At 37.9% G+C, this 23,320-nt stretch overlaps 1 protein-coding gene across 4 annotated transcripts in view; it reads left to right on the top strand.

The window, feature by feature from the left end:
• PCGF5 (polycomb group ring finger 5) overlaps positions 1–23,320 on the top strand; it is a 97,665-nt gene that overhangs the window by 60,307 nt on the left and 14,038 nt on the right. For 2 of the 4 annotated variants that reach the window (XM_034776367.1, XM_034776366.1), the window contains exons 5-8: positions 13,759–13,814; positions 13,928–13,987; positions 18,223–18,294; positions 22,721–22,869. In XM_034776367.1, coding sequence (XP_034632258.1) covers positions 13,759–13,814; positions 13,928–13,987; positions 18,223–18,294; positions 22,721–22,869 — 337 coding nt within the window. The remainder of the gene's footprint in view (positions 1–13,758; positions 13,815–13,927; positions 13,988–18,222; positions 18,295–22,720; positions 22,870–23,320) is intronic. The other 2 variants (XM_034776370.1, XM_034776368.1) reach the window with 1 other exon arrangement.

A 23,320-nucleotide genomic window follows, 5' to 3' on the forward strand; every position in this document is an offset into this window, starting at 1 on the left:
TACTATTTCTTTTGTTAACAGTGCAAATATTTGTAATAAAAACTAATATAAAGTGAGTACTGTACACTTTGTATTTTGTGTTATAATAGAAATCAATATATTTGAAAATGTAGAAACATCCAAAAATATTTAATAAATTTAAATTGGTATTCTATTGTTTAACAGTGCAATTAATCGTGATTAATTTTTTTAATCGCAGTTAATTTTTTAAGTTAATCGCGTGAGTTAACTGTGATTAATCGACAGCCCTTATATATAAACATATTCAGAAATAAAATCAATCGAGCCTCTGAAAAATTTTCATCGAAAAATGTTTGGATGCAAAATGGCTTTTTGAAGGAAATGGAATTTTTTGTTTCCTTAAAAATTTTCGGTGAAATGAATCAAAATGAAAATTGTTTTGAATCGAAAAAAAATTTGATATGTCTTTCCCCTCTTTTCCAGTGGGAGAGATGGCAATGGGAACAACAGTAATCCCTCTGATAACTGAAGCAAAATGATGATTCAAATCAAGACAATTTTAATTTCACTGAAATATTTCAGTGAAAATTTTTGAACAAAGTGAAAATATTGTAATTTGTTTGAAAATTCACAGAAAATACTTGTTGTTTTTTTTAACTATCCCCAAAACTGAGTTGACACAGGCAAAAAAAAAAAAAAAAAAATTAACAGATGACAACCTAGAGTTCAACTCAGTTCTGTGACCTTGGGTATGGAACCCTGTCTTTCCATAGGCATTCTTCCTTCTGTGTCCCTCAAGCAGTTATTTTATGGTTCTTCCCAGAGTACAGGTGCCAAGAGGAGGGTGAAGTTGAGGTTAACTGAGGTTAATCCCTTGTTAACTGAGGACCAGATAGTGCCCCAGCAACCTGTCACGGCTGTCTACAATACTGGTTTCCAAGGCAGACTGATGAGCACTTTTTCTTCTAGATAGAGACTTTTGAGATTTTTCTCTGCAATGGCATAATAACATAAGAACGGCTATACTGGGTCAGACCAATGGTCCGTCTAGCCCAGCATCCTGTCTTCTGACAGTGTCCAATGCCAGGTGCTTCAGAGGGAATGAACAGAACAGGTATTCATCAAGTGATTACCTCCTGTCACCTGTTCACAGCTTCTGGCAGACAGAGGCTACGGAAATTTCAGAGCATCATTTTGCATCCCTCTCCATCCTGGCTAATAGCCATTGATGGACCTGTCCTCCATGAATTCATCTAGTTTTTTTTAGAACCCTATTACAGTCGTGGTATTCACAACATCTTCTGGCAAAGAGTTCCACAGGTGCGTTGTGTGAAGAAATACTCCCTTTTGTTTGTTTTAAACCTGCTACCTGTTAATTTCATTTGGTGACCCCTAGTCCTTGGGTTATGAGGAGTAAATAACACTTATTTACTTTCGCCATACCAGTCATGATTTTATAGACCTCTAGCATATCCCCCCTTAGTCGTCTCTTTTCCAAGCTGAAAAGTCTCAGTCTTATTAATCTCTCCTCATATGGAAGTTGTTCCATACCCCTAATAATTTTTGTTGCACTTTTCTGTACCTTTTCCAATTCCAGTATCTTTTCTGAGATGGGACAATCAGATCTGCACGCTGAAGTCAAGATTTGAGCATACCAGGGATTTATATAGAGGCAATATGATATTTTCTGTCTTATCTATCGCTTTCCTGATGATTCCCAACACTCTATTCGCTTTTTTAACTGCCGCTGCATACTGAGTAGATGTTTTCAGAGAACTATCCACAATGATTCCAAGATCTCTTTCTTGAGTGGTAACAGCTAATTTAAACCCCATCATTTTATATGTATAATTGGGATTATGTTTTCCAATGTGCATTACTGTGCATTTATTAACACTGAAATTTCATCTGTTATAGTATCAGGACTTCCATCTTTGTTGTGGATGCCCTAGTTTGACAAGCCTTAAGGCTACAAACTTGGTAGGGAAAAATCACTTTGGTAGTTTTGACCTACAAGAGACACTCAAATCTTAAATTGTTAAAGAAGCATCTGAAAGTTGCCTTCCCTCTTGGGTCAGTCCTTCTTACCAAAGGGTTAGCAGATTTGGGGATGCAATGTCCTGACAGCTTTTCACCTCCTCCAAGGTCTGCAAATGTGCCCAGTTGTGCACACTAGTCTTTTACTTTCTGGGTTTTTTATAGGCACCTACTCTGCAGTTTCTTGCTGACTAGAGTAAAGATGTATTAGGGATAAGTAATTTTGTTGTTCCATATTCCTCTGTACACACAGTATATAACCCACAATTTTTGTGGTTTTGTTTGAGTTAGGGTTTGAATTTTTCTTTGAATAATTTTCCATGTAGTTCCTTTACATTGGTAGGGTTTATATTGTTCAGGTAACTTCTATCTAAAGTAAATTGGGCAGACAGCCAGACTGCTGTATAGAGGGAGTGATATCCCAGGAGCTAGGTTGGTGGGTTTGGTTTGGTATTTTTTCTCTCTGCTGAAAAGAGGACATTTACCCATTGTCTGGGCTTTCAGAGGCAACTGAAGAAACCAAATTAACAGATAAGAAATTAACTATTCCCTGAGGTACAGTTTGCATGGTGAAACTTACTATAATTGATCTAATATCACCTGGGAAAAGCTGTAATAAGTGTCTGACTCATATGCTTAAAAAGGTAGTTTAATGTTAATGGTAATTTTTGAGGAAGCATGATTGAGCATACCTACAATCTCTTTGTGCCCAGCAACTATCTCTTGCTTTCTGTAAGGGTAAAAAAAACAGCCCCCAACCTTTTACGCCAGTAATGTAGTCTGAGTTTTTCTTATTTTGTAACCGATATTCTACCAGTAGAGCTTATGATTAAAAGTGAAGAAAAGATCCATATGGTGTCAATATAAGAGCAAATAGTCAGGTCTTAATTTCATCAGAGTTGTTTATTTGTTTACTCCCTTGTGACAGCTACAAGCTGTCTGTGGGTTTATGGTTAGGTGTTTGTATGTAGAGCAGTTCATGGGAGAATGACATGTTTAAATTATATATAAAAAAGACAGGGTGATATTCAGCTGCATCTGACCAGTTTGGTTAATGAGTATGTCAAAAACTGTTGTTCTAAGCTTTTGGGGAGGGTAGGCATGAAAGGATCTCTTTCTCTTTATATATTCTGTAAATGTTTATAGGTATTCATATTGCTTCCCCTCACCATAGTGCCTTAGTGACTCTGATGCACTGGGTTTGTCCTCTCAGAAGATGGTGTGTAGCACAAACAATGCTGCTTATATGCTGAAAACAAAAATATAGTAGAAATATTTCTATGTTGATGTGAGAATTTCACTTTATCTGAAAAATACGTTTCTGAAATATGTAAATAATTTTGTGCTCTAGGCAGGAAATGTGAAGGTGAGAAAAAAATAAGACCACAGGCTAGAACTGCAGAAACAGCAATATTCTGTGGGAAGTTTTCTTAAACCCTGTTACCCTAAAAGGGGTTTATTTGACAAGAACCTTCATAAAACAAATAGTTTGCTAGTTACAATTTATAAAAAACAGTTTTAAAAATATGTTAAACTCAAAGTAATCAGAAGAGCAGGTGAGCAGAAATATTAAACTGAGTCTTCTGATGTTGACTATATGGCTTGCTATATATATTTTACATGATGTGTTTTCAGAGAGCCTATCTTTATCATTACTTGAGAATGGAATAATATTTTATGTGCAATGGCATTAAACACTTTATGAAGTTTTAACTAAAAATGAATTACACTGTAGTTTATTACACTTGAAACTTCTCAGTGATATATGAATAAACTATGTTGTTACATGTTTGAACCAGTTAGATTTTTGAAATATAGGTACTATATCATTATAAACTAACTTGCGAGTAATTGCCATAAGTGTTAATTTTTTTTAAATATATCTTTCAGTTACTAGTGTTCAGGGCCTGTCTAAATTGCAAAGTTAACTGTGAAATTCTATGTCAATCTTGAAAATGGGGATTCACTTTCTGAGGGATGTTACATTGTTAAAATCACTTTGGGCCCTGTCCTGCATTCCCTGTCTAACCAAAATTACGTATGCACCAAAAATCATTGGGGGCTTTGGGTGTACCAAGAAGGTAGGATCACACTCTTTTGATATCCTGCTCTATGGACACCAGTGAACCTGAATGAGTTTTCAGTTTGCCTGTGACACACAATTAGTAGTGGAGAATTGCTTTGCTCATGTAATTCATCCTGTCTTTTAAAAATAAAAATGTCAGGGGCAAGTCTAAAGCTAGTATTTACATTTGATATTTTATGCTCTTCTGTACGTTTTTTTTTTGGTTTTTTTTTGTTTTTTTGCTGCAGGGTGTCAGGGTTTGATCCCCAATCTAAACTCTAGGGTACAGATGTGGGGACCCGCATGAAAGACCTAAGCTTATTTCTACCAGCTTAGGTTAAAAAGTTCCCCAAGGCACAAATTCCTTCCTTGCCCTTGATATCGCTGCCACCACCAAGAGATTTAAACAAACATTCAGGAAGGGCCACTTGGAGCCCTACATCCCCCAAAATATCCTACACCCCTACACCCCCTTTCCTGGGGAGGCTTGAGAATAATATCCTTACCAATTGGTTACAAAGTGAGCACAGATCAACCCCCCCTGGGTCTTTAGGACACTGAAAAACAATCAGGTTCTTAAAAGAAGTTTATTTAAAAAAGAATCACCTCTGTAAAATCAGGATGAAAAATAACTTTACAGGGTAACAATAAGATTCAAATCACAGAGGATTTCCCCTCTAGGCAAAACTTTAAAGTTACAAAAACGGGGCTAAACCTCCCTTTTAGCACAGGGAAAATTCACAAGCTAAAACAATAAATAATCTAACGCATTTCCTTGCTATTACTTACTATTTCTGTAATATTAGATGCTTAGTTCAGATACGGCTTAGGAAGATGTATTTTCCCTGCCCTGGTTCCTTGCTGACCCGGAGAGAACAAAGGATACAAAACAAAAACTTTCCCCCACAAATTTGAAAGCATCTTCTCCCCTTATTGGTCCTTTTGGTCAGGTGCCAACCAGGTTATCTGAGCTTTTTAACCCTTTACAGGTAAAGGAGGGATTAACCTTTCACAGGATGAGGAGGGATTTTATGCTACCCTTAGCTGGATGTTTATAACACAGGGAAAGGTGGCTATAATTAATCTATTAAAATACTTGCTTCAACTTTTACAGGAACTATTATGTTAAATGACAGGAAAGATTGACTTTGGAATTATCTAATGTAGTTGTTCAGGTTTCATTTTGGAATTCATTTGGTGTGAATGAAAATTTCCTTGCAGTTTTGAAAACCTTAGGATGGTGGGACTACTCTGAAGGGCACACCTGAAAGTGACAAGTACTTTCTAATTTTTATTATTCCCTATAGTTTGTAGTCAGAACCTAACATTAGTTTTTCTGCCATTTTTTGATTTATTACTTTAGACATGCATTGATTTGTGTAATATTTATGCTCCTTAGAGAGCAAATGTCAAAATGGCTCTGTTTGGTTTGTTTCCTTATTGAAAGAAAACAATAATTGTAGACCATGAAACCAGCATTCAGTGCTATTTTCAAAACTTACCCAGTGTGCTGGATATCTGGCTGTATAAGCAGTATTGACGTCTTTGGCACCAAAGTTAGAAGACAAAATAAAAGGCACCAGGTGGGGAGTTCCGTTCTGTAAATGAAAAGGATGGAGGAGGTTTTCTGGGGGTTTGTTTGCCCTTCTGGGGAATTAGGAGATGTTTTGTTGGGGGGGGGGGTGTGCTGTAGTAGTATTAGTAGGAGTCAGTTGGAGCTACTTTAGGATATGGAGTTGGTTCTAGGTTGCCTGTGTATATTCCCACTTGTTTGATATGCCCTTACCCCAGCACCACTAAGCTTTGGGAACCTTATGCTAAGCAGTGCCCATTAGCTGCACTGAACATTCAGAGCTGAGGCTATAAAAGGGCCTCAGTGCACTTGGGCCAGGCTGGCAGGCTCATTGGGGTAACTATCAGAGCATGAGTGCTTCAGTATCCTAGGATTCTTGTTCTCCCTCGAGCTCTCTGAGTGTTGCTCTCTTAGCTTCCCTGTCCTGTTGGGACAACCCATTTCAGATGGTGGAGTCTCATTTCTGGTCTGGCAGGAAGTTGAGAAATAATTAGTAAGTGATTTGTAAAAGTGCCTAGAATATGAAAAATGCCATAGCAGGGCTTTCTTCATGATGTGGCACAGTAGTCCAGGACTAAAGTTCAAAAGGCAGTATACTAGTCTCATAACAAAATGTTTTGGTGACAGATCTAATTTGACCTTTTTTTTTAATTAGACATGCTGTCTGTAAAGAGAGAATCTGGAATTCTCATATATTTACTACAAGAAGATACATATGTGTAGAAATGGCCTTTATCCATTCCCCAACTATAAGATCACCTCTCTCCTCTTCCTTAACTTTTCACCCTCATGGGAAAAAGGTAGTGAACAAGCATGCCCTCTATTGGAGGCGTATGTTATAAATAAGATTTTGGCTGAAACTTGGCATGTCTTAGTCAGAGAATAAGGTTGTGTACCTTAGTTTCTTTTTCTGTGAAATTTGAAAAAGGTATTTTATTGTACAGTGGAAGAATGGATAAAGCGGAATCTGTTTGGGTCAAAATCATTTTGTGGAAGAAAGGTAACAGAGGCTACACTGGGATTGTGCTTGGGATATGCTACAGACCCCCAGGATCCGATTTGAATATAGATGGAAACCTCTTTAATATTTTTAATGAAATAAATACTACTGGGAATTGTCTGATTAGGGGAGACTTTAATTTCCCAGATATAGTTTGGAGAATGAGTGCTACTAATAATTGTATGGCTCAGATATTCCTGGATGTGATACCTAATAGATTTCTTCACCAAATAGTCACCGAACCAACAAGAGGTGATGCCACTTTTGATTTAGTATTGGTAGCAAGAACCTCATAGAAGAACTGGTTGTAGAGGCCAACCTCGATCGAGTGATTATGATCTAATTTAATTTAAGCTAAATGGATGGATAAATGAAAATAGGTCTACAGCTAGGGTCTTTGATTTCAAAAGGCAAACTTAAAAAAATTTAAGAGAAGTAGTTGAGGAAGAGGACTGGACTGAAGAACTCAATGATCTGAATGTAGAGGAGGCTTGGAATTATGTTAACTCAGAGTTGCAGGAACTATCCAAAGCCTGTACCCGAAGCAAGGAAAAAAAATTTGTAGGGAAGGGTTGCAGACCAAACTGGATGAACAATCATCTTAAGCAGGTTATTAAGAGAAAGCAGAAAGCCTACAATGAATGGAAGATAGGATGGATCAACAAGGAAAGCTACCTCCTGGAGATCAGAAAGTGTAGGGGAAAAGTGAGAACTGCCAAAAGCCAAGCAGAGTTGGACCTTGTAAAGGGAATTAAAACCAATAGTAAAAGGTTCTTTAGCCATATAAATTTAAAAAAAAAAAACAAAACAAGGAAAAAAGTGGGACTGCTAAACACTGAAGATGGGGTGCAGATTAAAGATAGTCTAGGCCTGGCCCAACACCTAAACCAATACTTTGCCTCAGTTTTTAATAAGGGTAATGAGATTAGAGGTAGTGGCAGGGCAGCTAATGGAAATGAGGATATGGAAGTAAAAATTACCACATCCGAGGTAGAAGTCAAACTCAACCAGCTTAATGGGACCCAATCAGGGAGCCCAGATAAATCTCCAGCCAAGAATATTAAAGGACCAGGCACGTGAAATTGCAAGTGCAATAGCAGGGATTTTTAATGACTCTGTAAATTTGGGGATTACATCCTATGACTGGAGATTTGTTAATATAGTACCTATTTTTAAGAGAGAGGGAAAAAATGATCCAGGATGCTATAAGCCTTTTAGTTTAACTTCAATTGGAACAAATTTTGAAAGTAGTTAAAGGCATAGAGGTAAACAGTAATTAGGATAAAATACAACATGGTTTACAAAGGTAGATTGTGCCAGACCAGCCTGATCTTTTTCTTTGAGAAGAATACTGATTTTTTTAGACAAAGGAAATGCAGTAGCTCTAATCTACCAGGATTTCATACAGTTCCACATGGTTAATATGGAGAAGATGGGACTTAATACAAGAATTGAAAGGTGGGTAAGGAACTGCATAAAGGGGAGACTACAGCGGGTTATACTGATAGTTGAACTGTCAGACTGGAGAGAGGTTGAGTTTTTCAGGGATCAGTCTTGGGACCAGTCTTATTTAACATTTTCATTAATGACTTTGGCACAGAAAGTGAGAGTGTGCAAATAAATTTGCAGATGACACAAAGTTGGAAACTATCGGCAATACAGAGGAATAACAGACAAGAAGAAGTGGATGACGTAGTAATAGTAGTGGAGTAATAGAAGTTAAATGAAATTTAATAGTGTAAAATGAAAAGTCATGCACTTAGGGACTAACAAAAAGAATTTTTGCTATCAGCTGGGAACATATCATTTGGAAGCGACAAAGGAGGAGAGAGACCTGGGTGTATTGATCCATCACAGGATGACTATAAGCCACCAATGTAATGCAGCCATGACAAAGGCTAATGCAATCATAGGATGTCTCAGACGAGGTATTTTCAGTCAAGATAGGGAAGTGTTATTACCGTTGTACAAGACACTGGTGAGACCTGATTTGGAATACCACATGCAATTCTGGTCTCTCATGTCTATGAAAGATGAACTCAAACTGGAACAGGGTCAGAGAAGGGCTACTAGGATGATCAGAAGAATGGAGAACCTACCTTATGAGAGGAGACTTAAGGAGCTTGGCTTGTTTAACCTAACCAGACGAAGGCTGGAAGGAGATATGATTGCTCTTTATAAATACATCACAGGGATAAACAGCAGGGAGGGTGCGGAGGAGGAGTTTTTTAAGTTAATGGCCAATGTTGGCACAAGAACAAAAGGTTATAAACTGGCCATCAACAAGTTTAGGTTCGAAATTAGATGAAGGTTTCTAAGCATCAGAGGACTGATCTGGAATAGTCTTCCAAGGGGAGCAGTGGGGACAAAAAAACCTAACTGTTTTCAAGACTGAGGTTGATAAGTTTATGGAGGGAATGGTATGACATTCCAGGGTGCCATCCAGACCAGTGAGGGTCTTTGTCAACCTTGCCCTGCACCCTGGGATGTCTCACAATGCTTTGCTCCTGTAGCTCCCGCCTGGGCTACTCTCAAAGAGCCTGCTAGCTACACATCAGTCACATTCTGGTGTCCACTTCCAGGGTGGCCGCAGCATTCTCAAAGTCCTGAATTTCCCCCCAAAACATGCGTTCAGCACTGTCCAGCCCTCTTCTGGAGAGTTCCGATATTTTAGTCCATTGCCCTTTTAAGAGGATCAGTATCCAACAGTTTGCTACTTTAAATGGAATTATCACACAGCCCAGTTTAACCACAATACTGGATTAGTTTTGATTAAAGAATAAAAGAAGATTTTTTTAACGACAAAGAGAGAGGTTTTAAGTGAGTACAAGTCAAAAAGGGTTACAAAAGAAGATACAGATGCTTAAAGATAAAGCATAAATGCTTTCTTGTACTAAAACTTAACAAACCAGACTTGGTTCAAGGTGAAGTCCCTTACCACATGTTCCCAGTAACATCGCTGACCAGATTCTCAGGCCAGGATCTGTTCCTTTTGTCTTTTTAGGTGAAAGAGAGAGAGATGGATAGGGAGAGATATCTTGGGGTGTTTTTGCCCCTCACTTTGTAGTCCAGTCCCTCTTTTGAAATGCATTTTCCAGAGGGTTATCCCTAGATAAAATTCATTGCTGCTGTTAGGTTGGAGCCTTGTGGTGAAAGAGGTTTCAGGCTATTGTTTGCTAAGATATAGATCTGTTTGTACTTGCCCCTCTTCCTTGCCAAAAAGTGGCCACTTTATAGGTGATTACCCATCAACTTTTATGATATCTGGTTAGAGGTGTCATCTTGTCCTTTGTCTTTGAGAAGCTGGTTTACCCAGACTTGTCTGGTAAATACATTTCAGATCTAATTTAGCTATTTATAACTTTATATATAAATAATCATGATATTATTGACCAGTGAGTTATTAGTTTTCAAATGATACCTTACAATGCATATTTTGTACAAAGATTATTGTAGTAGCATGTAGGATGTGAATACCATAATACATGGTATGATGAGATTGCCTACACTGGCATGTGGCCCATCTGTGACTGCTACTGGCAAATCTCTCCAACTGCTGGAGATGGGACACTAGATGGGGAGGGCTCTGAGTTACTACAATGAAATTCGTTCCCAGATGTCTGGCTGGTGGGTCTCGCCGTCATGCTTGGAGTCTAACTGATCACCATGTTTGGGGTCAGGAAGAAATTTTCCCTCCATGTCAGATTGGCAGAGACCCTGGGGTTTCTTCGCCTTCCTCAGCAGCATGGGGCATGGGTCACTTGCTGGTTTAAACTAGAGTAAATAGTGGATTCTTTGTAACTTGAAGTCTTTACATCAGTAATACTCAGACCTCCATTCTTCACGAGTCAAATTAGCGATCAGCAATACCCAAAAGAGTCACAGTAATGTTAATTGATGTTTTAAAAAAAAATTATTTAAATTTATTTTCATACACACAGAGCAAAATGACTGACCAAGTATTATTATTTTATCAACTACAGTTGGTTAATAACATAGTAAAAGAATCCTGATTGGTTAATAATTAAATCACACAGAGTTTTAATATCGTGTGCCACAAAGAGCCTCAGGAGATGCTTTACAGATCCACTTGCGAGCATAAGTCTAAGTATCACTGCTTTTAAATCATGATTTGAGGACTTCATTAACTCAGCCACAGGTTATGGCTCTGTTACAGGAGTGGGTGGATGGGGTTCTGTGGTCGTTAATGTGCAGGAGGTCAGACTAGATGATCACGATGGTCCCTTATGACCTTAAAGTCTATGAGTCTAAATAAACAAACTGCAGTTAGGAGTTTCAGATGATGCGCACACACACAGCTTCAAACAGCTTTGTTTGCTACATTGTCGTTTTGCAAGTTAATAACATCTAATATGCATGATAAGGGGTCAGGGATGGGAATTTTAAGGGTTTTTTGTTTAGAAAATGTTAATTAGTGCTTCTGTATTTTTAACACAGAGATTTACCATAATTTCCAGAAAATAACATGCTCTTTTCATTGAATTTTGATGCTGAAAATTAAAGGAGGTGTGTGTATGAGTGCATTTTCTCTTCTACATTATTAATTATTGTGAGGGCAAGTAGCGTTTGCTACAGACATCTCACATAATCCAACAGCAAGCACTGCATTTGTGATATGACCTCTGAGTGACTCTAGAATTGTTTTGTTTCCCTAGTATTATTATATTGTACCTTATTTGTATGCCTTAGAGTCCTGTTTGTTGTCCAGGTTCTGAACAGCGTACTTTACTGTTGGTGAGAGGAGATGAAACAGTGAGGAGAGGAAGGAAGAGAAAACAGGAGAGAAGAGGAAACAGAGAGGGAGAGGAGACCAAAAGGAGAGGTGAAGAGGTAGAAAGAAGAGGATAGACTAAGTGGACAGGAGAGTGGGTGAGATTAAGAGAGGTAAAAGAACATTCTTAGCTTTAGCAATAAAAACATAGATGCATGTTATTTTCTGGAAAAGATTATATCTGTTCTTGGCAGCTGTATTGAAAAAATGGGTCATATAATTTTAGTGATCAGAAAATTAAGAGAGAATTAATATCAAAACCCTGCATTTTTAAGTCTCTAAATGCCCATGTACACAGTGTCTAACCATAAATACAGTATATGGTGGGTTTTTTATGAGAGACTGTAGCTGAACTAAAGACTTAAAAACCTATTAGGACAACTGTCTATTGACCAAATTTAGACCTGGATTAAATAGGTGCAACTCCTGTCGGGTGTAACTGGATCACAAAACCAGTGTAAATGGAAAAGTAGCACAGCTGCTATCAATTTGGCACCCAGTAGCCTCAGTTCTCAGCTGTGCCAAATTCACGCTCCTTGCAGCTTGGGGAAAGCTGGGAGATGGCTCAAAGCCACCTTTATGCTTCCTTGATCCTGCACTGGCTGATGGCCAGAAGGATTCCCAGCATAATTTAGAGCAGCCTCTAATTTATGCTGGCAGCAACCAATCAGCGTCCTGGGGGATCTGGCAGAGCCCTGTGTGCAAACCCACTCCTAGCATGTCCCACCTCCATCACGCCCTCTGTGTGAAGAAGTGAAACAAGTTGCATTGAGCCAACTACTTTAGCTTTGTGTCACCTGTGGGATTCTCAGCAGGAGTCGTCCAGGGGTGAGTCCCCAGCAAAGCAGCCAGAACAGGGACCAAGGATTTAGCCTAATGAGTGTCCAGACTGAGGATGCAGAAAGTGGGGTGATCAGGAAAAGAAACCTACACAAGGGTATAAAAGCAAGCCTGCCCCACCCAACCACTTTCTTACACCCCTTACACAGCTTGACAATAAAGTAGAGTGGAATCATCTTTGCTTTATTTTTTACTTTCCTTTTTTTTTCATTCTTGTCCTTCTGTCCTTTGGTGTGTAAATTACATTCATTTCCCACACCCAGTTAATGCAATATCCATGTAAATTATGCTATTCTACCACTTACTCCAATCTGCACCTCCCTTTATATCACTGTTGAATTTAACCCTGTGGTTTTACTATTCTATAATGCATAGTTATATTTTAGATGGAGCTGTTAAATTATTTTATCAATAGTCTGTATTGTTCATACCTAAAGTACATACATTCTTTTTTAATCTGAAGATTATTTGGATGTCATATTACTATAGAAAACTGTATGTTTTGTTAATATATAAAAAAGCAGTGTCATAGAAAGTGAGTTCCTATCCAGGCTGGTAGAAGTGATAGCAGAAGCATATTCTGTCTTTAAGCTAACAGCTTCAGTACTAGATAGTTACCCTCATCAGTTTACACAAATCGAGATAAATATATTTGCTACCTTTATCTGTAAGTAGCCTTCCTTTTGTTAGTTTGTGACACTAACTATAACCTTATGAAACATAATGTTTGTGTGTGCTAGCACTCTATATTAACCTGGTGGTTATTTTTCTGTATGGCTACCTGTTTTTAATTATTTTTAAGAGATGGTATGTCATTGCTTTTTTTGATGGTACCTTGATACTGTGGTGATAGACATCTTAAAAATGCTGATGATCATAATAGTTTATAACAATGTTCTTTAGTCCAGAAATAAAAAACAGTCATAACCAGAAATTTACCACAGAGAAACATTACGGTCAATGAATTTATTATTTAAAGTTGGCTACAGTGGCCGCCATCTTAGAATGGGGTGGGGAGAAGGGTTGGTTACATTTTGCCATTTTTTTAATTGTCCTTTTCAAATATTAAGTGAACCACTTCACAATGATACACAATAATTTGCATGTGACAGAAACTGAAAAATGCTATGAATGTTCTATATAGTGAGATTGTTTTTCTCCTCTTTCTTCTCCCACTTTTTCTCTGTATTTTTTTAAATACTGACACCTGAAGTTATGCCTGAATCTGTAACAAATCAGTGCGAGGGATGGGTGAGAGGAGATGTGTGAGAATATATTTTTCTCATGTTTTTCTTTTTTTTTTTTTTTCATTTTGAAATCTATTGGATTGTGAATGAAGTATTACTTACCAGGAGTATTGTTATATAATTACTGAGTTACTGGTTTAGGAGGCTTTTTTAAATTTGTTTTTAATGACTTATAAGGGGTGTTTAAAATCCTGCATAGGAATCTTCTTTCTTTAAAAGAATTTTTTTTTTCTTCCTTGAAAGGTTGGATAACACATTAGAGGAAATTATATTTAAGCTGGTGCCTGGACTTCGAGAACGTAAGTTTGATTAGTTTTGCTACCTTTTTTGTTTTATTGGAAGCAGCATTTCTAGTGATATTTCTGTATTGTTGATCTGAAACATCACTTTGTTTTTGTTTGATGTTAACTAGAGGAACTTCAGCGTGAGATCGAATTTTGGAAGAAAAACAAACCTCCAGAAAATGGACAAGGTGATTTTTTGTTGTTGTTGTTCTAGCTATAAATTTAATAATGTATCTGTTAAGTAATATAATGGCTTCTCCATAGGCCGCAGTCCACTGCAAATACTTGTTTGTGTACAGTTCCATTGAATTCAGTGCTTGGAACTACACAGGTACATAAAATGACACCTTTGCGTACGTGTTTACAGGATCAGGGCCACAGTATCCTGATGTTTGTCTATTCAGCAATTGTAAATTTTAAATCTAACAATTTCATCCTTATTTTTAGTTGCATTTCCCAATAATATTCCCATGTTTGAGATTCATACTACTTTCTGCTTTGAATTCTTAATATCTTTTATACTTGATGTTTTCTACTTTGATCCTAGTTATAATCAACCAGCGGTAAAACATAGAACTATGTGAGTTTTTATATACAGATTAATTTCTGTTATCAAATTTGGCCAGCTGTTAAGTGGGAGCTTGTCAAGAATTAGGTTTGACAAGTAACAGAAATGTTTTTCCACAAGTGCTAAACAACTGCATTATATAGATTCCAGAATGGCTATCTTTCATAGTAGTCTTAAAAATCTTTGAGAGTCCTTTATTGAGCTGATAAGTAATGCAGAAAATCCAGGGGTTTTGTATTCTCTAAACTGGCTTCATGATTTGGATGCCATAGCATGTTTGACTTTTTGTAAACCATTTAAAGACACTCTGTCAATCCAAAGAGAGATTTATGTATGAGGATCATCTGTTTCAAAGAGACATTATCAAGTACTCTTTTTATAATTTTTTTATATACTTTCTGTTGTTTATAATATCCTCTTTTCAGTTTGAAAAAATAACATTTCTTACCCCACTAGTTTTGTACATTTACATTTGGCAAAGATTACAAGGTCAACTTTAATTTTTTCTCTTCCTATTAATACAATTATTTTAATGTTAGCCTACAGAACAGTTTAGACAAAATTTTACTAGTCCACTACAAATCTGAGCTGATGCTGTAGTTGCACCGCAGTTATTACTATTTTCTACATATATATATATACAAATGTACATGAGTTGATTCATAACCATAACCTGCATACTGTGACAGACCCAGACCAATGGGGTACAAGAGTCTGGTAGAGGGCAAATATACTGGTCACTGGATGAGTAGTTTTCTGTTCCCTGAGTGAACAGAGCAGGGGCTGCACTAGAGTAATCAGGAACCTGCTAGAACCAGTTAAGGCAGGCAGGCTAATTAGGACACCTGGAGCCAATATAATTAGAAGTACATATTACATAAACTTAAGGAAAATATTTTTATTTATTAATTTTTATTAAAGATAAACAGAACTGTTAATAGTGCTTTTTAATGGATCATTATGATGAGTAAATGAGGGGAGTCACATTTACAAGATAAAGGAATATAGCAGAGTCAAGGAAATACAGAGTCAAGGAAATACACTGTAGATTACCAGTTACTGTAAATTTATACAGTTATAAGGATTGTACGATTGATATATTTTTAATCAGTTCATCCTTCTAGATCTTCCTCATATAGTTCAGTTGTTAATCTAATACAGTTCAAAGAAGAACAGGAGTACTTGTGGCACCTTAGAGACTAACAAATTTATTAGAGCATAAGCTTTCGTGGACTACAGCCCACTTCTTCGGATGCATATAGAATGGAACATATATTGAGGAGATATATATATACACACATACAGAGAGCATAAACAGGTGGGAGTTGTCTTACCAACTCTGAGAGGCCAACTGTCTGTACTGGGCTATCTTGATTATCACTTCAAAAGTTTTTTTTCTCTTAATTAATTGGCCTCTCAGAGTTGGTAAGACAACTCCCACCTGTTTATGCTCTCTGTATGTGTGTATATATATCTCCTCAATATATGTTCCATTCTATATGCATCCGAAGAAGTGGGCTGTAGTCCACGAAAGCTTATGCTCTAATAAATTTGTTAGTCTCTAAGGTGCCACAAGTACTCCTGTTCTTCTTTTTGCGGATACAGACTAACACGGCTGCTACTCTGAAACCTGTTAATACAGTTCAGTTGTTAATCTAAGGACTTCTTTGCTTTGTAAATCAAAGTGTAGAATATAAAGGGGTTATGTAGGCTAGCTACTTCCATCTCACCGTGATGAAGTCTTGGTTGTCATCTAGGCTGGAAGGTTGCCTGCCTTTGCTGCTCCTGTGTGGTTATTGTGACATTTTGGGGATCACACGGATCAGTAAGGGTTCTGTCACCACCTGTCTTGTAATTTTGGGTGCCTTACTGCTATGCTATAAGAGCTCAAGAGTTTTGACACCAGTAGCCAGCCTACAAGCATAAATGTCTCAACCCTGGCTTCCACCTACCTAGTTACTCCTTGCAGGGCTAATCCCACTAGCCCTTTTAGTCTTGAATCTCCCCCAAATCAGTCTGCCCGAGTTTTTAACTACCAGACACTTGGACTTTTCTCCTCTGATTTGTCACCCCTGAAGGAGTGAAACCTGCCCCCAGTCATGAGTTCACTTTAGCATACACACAGTTTGCACAACAAATTCTTGCTTGCAGTAAAAATAAACCAAAGTTTTTGTTTAATAGAAAAATCGTAGATTCAAAGATGAAATAGGGAGGAAAAGCAAACACACGTTACACAGAAAATATACATAAAGATGCAATCTGTCTTTACACTTCTATATTACTTAAATTCCCTTTTCTAATACAAGTTATCTATTGCTTCTGAACAGTTGCCCAGCGTATACCCTCTGTTTTATAGGGGATCCCATGTTTCCCAGATAGCACCCCACTTAGATGCTGGCCCTGAGTTTTTGGATAACCTTCACTTCAAACCTTCCTCTCTTTTTAACAGGGTGTGCCATTTTGTTTTGTTTTTCTTTCTGTCAAGCTCTGGTAATTCATGGTTACACAGAGCAGGGGAAACTCCCTCCTTCCTTAGTTTTCTTTTCAGTTTAAATGTCTTTCCATTAACTTTAATGATCCACCATTGTATCTTCCTGGCTGGACGATGGATGGGTATTTGAAGTTGGTTTCATGTAAACAACTAACCTGGAAGGTGCCCTTCTCTGCCTGATTATTTCATCCTCTGTTCTGAGGTGATGCTGTAGATGCACCACAGTTATTACAATTTTTATATATATATATATATATACACACACACACACACACACACACACACACACAAATATATATGAATTGATTCATAACCATAACCTGCATACTGTGACAGACCCAGGCCAATGGGGTACAGGAGTCTGGTAGAGGGCAAATATACTGGTCACTGGATGAGTAGTTTTCTGTTCCCTGAGTGAACAGAGCAGGGGCTGCACTAGAGTAATCAGGAACCTGCTAGAACCAGTTAAGGCAGGCAGGCTAATTAGGACACCTGGAGCCAATTAAGTAGAAGCTGCTAGAATCAATTAAATCAGGCTAATCAGGGCACCTGGGTTTTAAAAGGAGCTCACTTCAGTTTGTGGTGCGAGTGTGAGGAGCTGGGAGCAAGAGGCGCAAGGAGCTGAGAGGGTGTGCTGCTGAAGGACAGAGGAGCACAAGCGTTATCAGACACCAGGAGGAAGGTCCTGTGGTGAGAATAAGGAAGGTGTTTGGAGGAGGCCATGGGGAAGTAGCCCAGGGAGTTGTACCTGTCATACAGCTGTTACAGGAGGCACTATAGGCAGCTGCAGTCCACAGGGCCCTGGGCTGGAACCCAGAGTAGAGGGCGGGCCCGGGTTCCCCCCAAACCTCCCAATTGACTTGGACTGTGGGTTCTTCCAGAGGGGAAGGTGTCTGGGCTGTTCCCCAACCCACATGGTGAAACTCTGAGGCAAGAAAATCCGCCAATAAGCGCAGGACCCACCAAGATAGAGGAGGAACTTTGTCACAATACATATCTCCTTATGACCATCAAGGTCAGAACATTACAAGCTTTCATAAAAGACCTTACTTGGCGTATATTTATACACAATAAATTAGTTGATTCATTAGTTTATTCTCTGGGGTTCAGACACACCCTGTTCTTCCTGGAGGTGTCTGCACCCTGACTGTCACAGTTGATACCTTGTATCAGAGGGGTAGCCGTGTTAGTCTGAATCTGTAAAAAGCAACAGAGGGTCCTGTGGCACCTTTGAGACTAACAGAAGTACTGGGAGCATAAGCTTTCGTGGGTAAGAACCTCACTTCTTCAGATGCAAGTAATGGAAATCTCCAGAGGAGATCTTTGGAAATCTTCCAAAGTTGATACCTTCTTTTTCTTCTTAGGTGTCTGTGGCAGCTTGCTTGTAGAGATCGGCAGGATGAGTGGAGGAGTGCTTGAGCAGGGTAGCAGAGAGTGTGAGTGAAGGGTGATCACTTAAGAGTTTTATACTCGTCTTTCTATTTTAATGAAATTATAGGAAAATACACCTGTTTCAGGCTTGTTTAGATTCAAAGTTGGCTGCAGTTATCCTTTCATGGGCTCTGCCTGGTTTTGGTCACACCTTCAGCTCCTGAGCATGCAGTCTGCTTAATGAATTTGCTGCACGCTTCTAATTGCCTTTGTTCTCTTATCCCCAGATAATCTTTTAAAGTTAGAGTTTTATCTCTTTTTTTTTATTATTATTATTATTATTATTCAGTCCATTTCCTGAGGGCAGATCTACACTTAAAATGCGGCAATGGCACAGCTGAACTACAGTAATGCTTAAGTGAAGACACTCCTATGCCTATGCGAGAGTTTCTCCCATTGATATAGTTAATCCACCTCCGTGAGAGGCAGTAGCTGTGTTGACGGGGGAACCTCTCCCACCGGCATAGCGCTTTTTATACCGGGGTTAGGTCAGTATAACTACTGGTGTGAACAATCCACATCCGAGTAATGTAGTTATACAAAACTAAGTCTGTAGTGTAGACCTGGCCTCAGAGATTTCTTCAGTTTCATTAGGGTTCAGCAGGAAATGAAATTCTGTTTGTAAAAAGTCCAAACATTCTTTATATAAACATTTTTAATTTTATAGTCTTTTTTAAAATTAAATAACTTTTAAAGAGGGTCTCTAGCTTAAATAGTCATTACAGAATTTATTGATTCATCATAATTTTTGGAGAGAGAATTCTTCTTGTCTTCCTGAGTTGGGGGATGGAGGGGGTTGCTTACATATTAAATAATTAATCTATCTCCCATCAATATAAGTATTCCATACTTAAAAGGCTTCTTAGATTAGAAATCAGTTTAGCAAAGTTATTAAATTTCAGGTTGGTACATATTGCATTTTACCATAGCAATGATATTAGGAAACCATATTAAATGTTTTTCATTCACTTAGAATACTTGCAGATATGCCGTTTCAACATTTAAGAAATAAATAAAGGTTTTCCATAAGGCATTTTTCCTAAAATTTCCAGAATGAAGATTTTAGAGTGAAAGAAACCCATTTCAATAAGGATATTTCTAGTATTCTTTTGTTTGGGTTTACTACAGGGTTTTTTTCTTGGAAAGAGGAGCTCGCAGAGGCCCGCAATACTTCTGGGTTTTGTCTTTGATAAGGATCTTCAGTGTTACTTCTTTTTGAAGTCCTTTGACCAAATTGTGTTTAACAGTTGCAATTTTTACAATTAAAACTCCAGTTCAATATTCTATACAAAGTATCAATCACAACAACCAAGTTTACATCCATTTTCCAAAACATAGCATAAAAGGAATTGGCATAGAAAGTTAAAGCAAGATAAAGTTAAAAATGCAGCATTTCCAAATTTTTGTAAACACTCTTAGGAGTCATAAGTTATCTCCCTTGATACTTGCAGACTTGTCCCTGAGGTGACAGGAAGCAGAAGCCTCCTGGAATTCCTTTGATTAGCTTGAAAACCTCCCAACATAAATAACTAAAAACAGGTTTGTCATACTCACCAAGCACCCTGGCTATAATCTGCTTGTAACTATATGTTAATATTCAGTAAAGGCACAAGCAAGTTTGTTATGACCTAATGTTTTAAGAATATGTTATAATAATTTTATTAATATCAGTAGTGAGGTCTGTTCACCGCAAGTCTCAAACTACCAAAATATGCTTCCATAGAGCCACAGATACAGGGTCTTTCCGTCAGTGCAAAGGTGACCTTGGGCTGAGGGAGTTTGGATCTGCAAGACACTTCTGAGTCCAGATAACAGGTTGGATAGACATGTTTACATAACAGAAGCATTTGGAATAAGTTCTACACCCAGAAAGTGCTTAGAAATCTGCTCTGAAAAGAAATTAAATGTATGGATTTCTTACTGAATAATTTCACTAGTGTTGCTTGTGGTACCGGCAGCAGCTTAATACTGTAATGTGTGAAGGATTTTTATGCCATGTGTGGTTTGGTTCTTTTGAATTGAAGAAATGTCTTGGATACCGATTCTAAGTATTCGAAGACTATTACAAGTCTAAAAAAGATATATTTTTTCAATCGCATCAAGTCATGCTTTAATAGGTTGCTTGTACCAGATGCCTGGACAGTTGCCTAGACAAGATCATAGTTGAAATAGCTGCAAGGACTTTTCTGGGAAATAGCATTGAGCTCTTAAGGTCTGGGAGGAGAGTTTGAATTCCTATCAGGGTGTCCTGAAAGATATTTCTCTTGCACATGTTCCTGGATTCCTTATCTGATTGGAAGTTAGCTAATTCCCTAGTGTCTGGTATTGGAAAAGCCTTAACAGGAAACCCAGATCCTTAATTGAAGCTTCCTCTATTATTCAGCATTAGTAACTGCTGAAAATTAAAGTTATTCAAGGTTTTGTATTTGCTCCAGAAGCCATGAAGCACAGATAATTCTCCACAGACAAATGCTTATCGAATGTACTTTGCCTGTTTGAGGAAAGGGGTTTAATTCCTGGAATTTCACAGAACTTTCCTTGGTAGTTTGATACAATGTATCCTGTTGATAGATTGTAAAAAGCAGCTGCAGGGACAAATAAAAATGTGGTTTGTTCAACTAGAAAACGTGCCAGTGATTTAGGGATGTCTTTCAGACATCGAGTCATCTTGTTTCTGGCTTGATACTTTTCTTTCCAAAAATTTGGAGTAACAAAAGTGGACAAGGTGAATAAGTTACTATGTCTGAAAATATGTGCATTTATTAATTACTTTAGGCATGAGAAATGGTTTTCCATACCATTTTGACTCCGGTTTCACATTTAAACTGTTTATATTCATGTATGAGTAGTTTGAGGTGGAAATGCAAAAACATAATAGAACCTGATTTAACAGAGTATCAGAATAGGCAAAAAGTAATCCATTCAAGTCACTTGTTTATCTCATAAACCAGTTTTTGCATGCATGTGAATTGGAGTTGATAGGTCAGCTTATTTAAACTGTTCTTTTGTCCTACTTCTATTCATATTTCTCAATTTTTATCAGCTACTCATTTTTCTGTAACTCATGTCAGCACTTTATTAGTCTTGATATCTTGAATTAGTGTTTTGTGCCTGCAGTGAACAGCCTTTGCTAGTAACTTCCTAAATAAAATAGAGAGACTCTGAGATTGCCACTATTAGGTGTATATAATAGGTGTGTTGTATGTTGTCTTCCAAACTGGTTAAAAGCTAAGTCAGTTAGAAACACACCATTTTAATTTGCTGTATGCTTAGTGTTATTTGTATTACAAAAACCCCCAGAGGTCCCTGTTAGGATTGGGGCTCTATCAGCGGTATGAGAACGGGGGGGGAGGGGGAGGAGGTCAGAGGTCCGTGGCCCCCTCACTTTTAAAAGTGGGAGAGCTATGCACTTTTTACCAGCTGTAAGGGCGAGTGAGGGACGGAAAAGTGAGTAGGGACGGGACCTTGGGGGGAGGGGGCAGCATAAGGGCAGGGCTTGAGGAGAAGGGGCAGTGCCTCGGGGGCGGCGACAGACGACAGCACTTGTTGCCACTCCCCCCCCCCTTTTAGGACGCTTCCGCAGATACTGGGCTCTGTTGTGCTAGACACTGTAATGTACATGATAGGAGACACTCCATGCCCTGAAAAGTTTACAGTGTAAATTAAGATGCAACAAGTGGGTGTAACAAATAAATGGAGGGAATGGGTGAAGGAGGGTAAAAGGTAACAGTGATAAGCACACATAGTTACGGAGGCTATGTCTTCAGTGCAAAAAAAAAATGGGGGGTTTTACAGCAGGATATTTAACACATTAGCTGTAAAATCCTAGTGGAGACAGGGCACCCGTAGATTTTACTGCAAAGTCAATACTGTACCCCCACATGTGGTTGATCTTGCCTAGTATATTTCATGGTAAAAATATAGTGCTTTGTCGCCTCTAGGATTTTACTGCAGGATAGTTAATGCATGTTAGTTTTGCATAGTTAAATGGGATTGACTTATTCTGAGATGTGAGCTTTATTAATTACAGGAAGTAAACACTCAAAAATAGACTACCATAATCACTACTGACCACCTGCCTAACCACTATCTGTAAAGTAGAAATCCTTTGTGTGAATGTAAAATTGCAATTTCGGTAGTAAACTTCAATTTTCAGGGATTGTAAATTGAGCAGTTTTTAAAGAATGCATTGAATGAAATTCAGTCCAATAGCATATTTTTAAAGAACATATTTTGAAAACCATGCCAGATTTAAAATAATTGAACCAAAGCATTTTAATGCATTTTGGAGAATTTAGCTTTAAATACATCTTTGATTTCATATCTATATCTCTGTTTGTATGCATAAGTGTACTAATTCATTCCCAGGCAATGCAAACCATTCATTTTAATTGTATGGTACCTGAATAATCTGATTTTTATATTTTACAGATGAAAGTCCAAAAGCTGACAAGCCCAAAGTAGATGAAGAGGATGATGAAAATCAAGACGATAAAGATTATCATAGGAGTGACCCACAGATTGCTATTTGCCTTGATTGTTTACGGAACAATGGGCAGTCAGGGGATAACATAGTAAAAGTGAGTTGTTGGAAAGAATCTGTGCTGCTTATTATTTCCTGACAATTTAAGATAAACTGCTGTGGGAGAGAGTTTTGCAGTGTTCATGACCTATAACCATCTCCATTGTCACCATAACAAAATCCTCTCTTGGTTGGAGCATTATAAAGAATCTTGCAATTTTCACAATTAGCTGCCTATAAAATTACTCATTTGTGATTAACCTTTTCAATAATCTATAGAACTAGTACGTCATGGTAAAGCAGGATGAGAATTGGAATACCAAATAGAAATGTACACCATAGTATTACAGTACATTACATCATCTTCTGCTGTGGTTCGTCCACTTACAGGAACAGGCTGAAATATCTTCCCATCACTTTCATTAAAAAAAAAGTATTTAGTATTTTTAACCCAAGGATTGCTCGAATACTGAGGAACTGAGAGCCAGATCTCCTGAGCTATAAACATG

The sequence above is a fragment of the Trachemys scripta genome, chromosome 7 (assembly GCF_013100865.1).
Source record: "Trachemys scripta elegans isolate TJP31775 chromosome 7, CAS_Tse_1.0, whole genome shotgun sequence".
In the NCBI taxonomy this organism is placed as follows: domain Eukaryota; kingdom Metazoa; phylum Chordata; order Testudines; family Emydidae; genus Trachemys; species Trachemys scripta.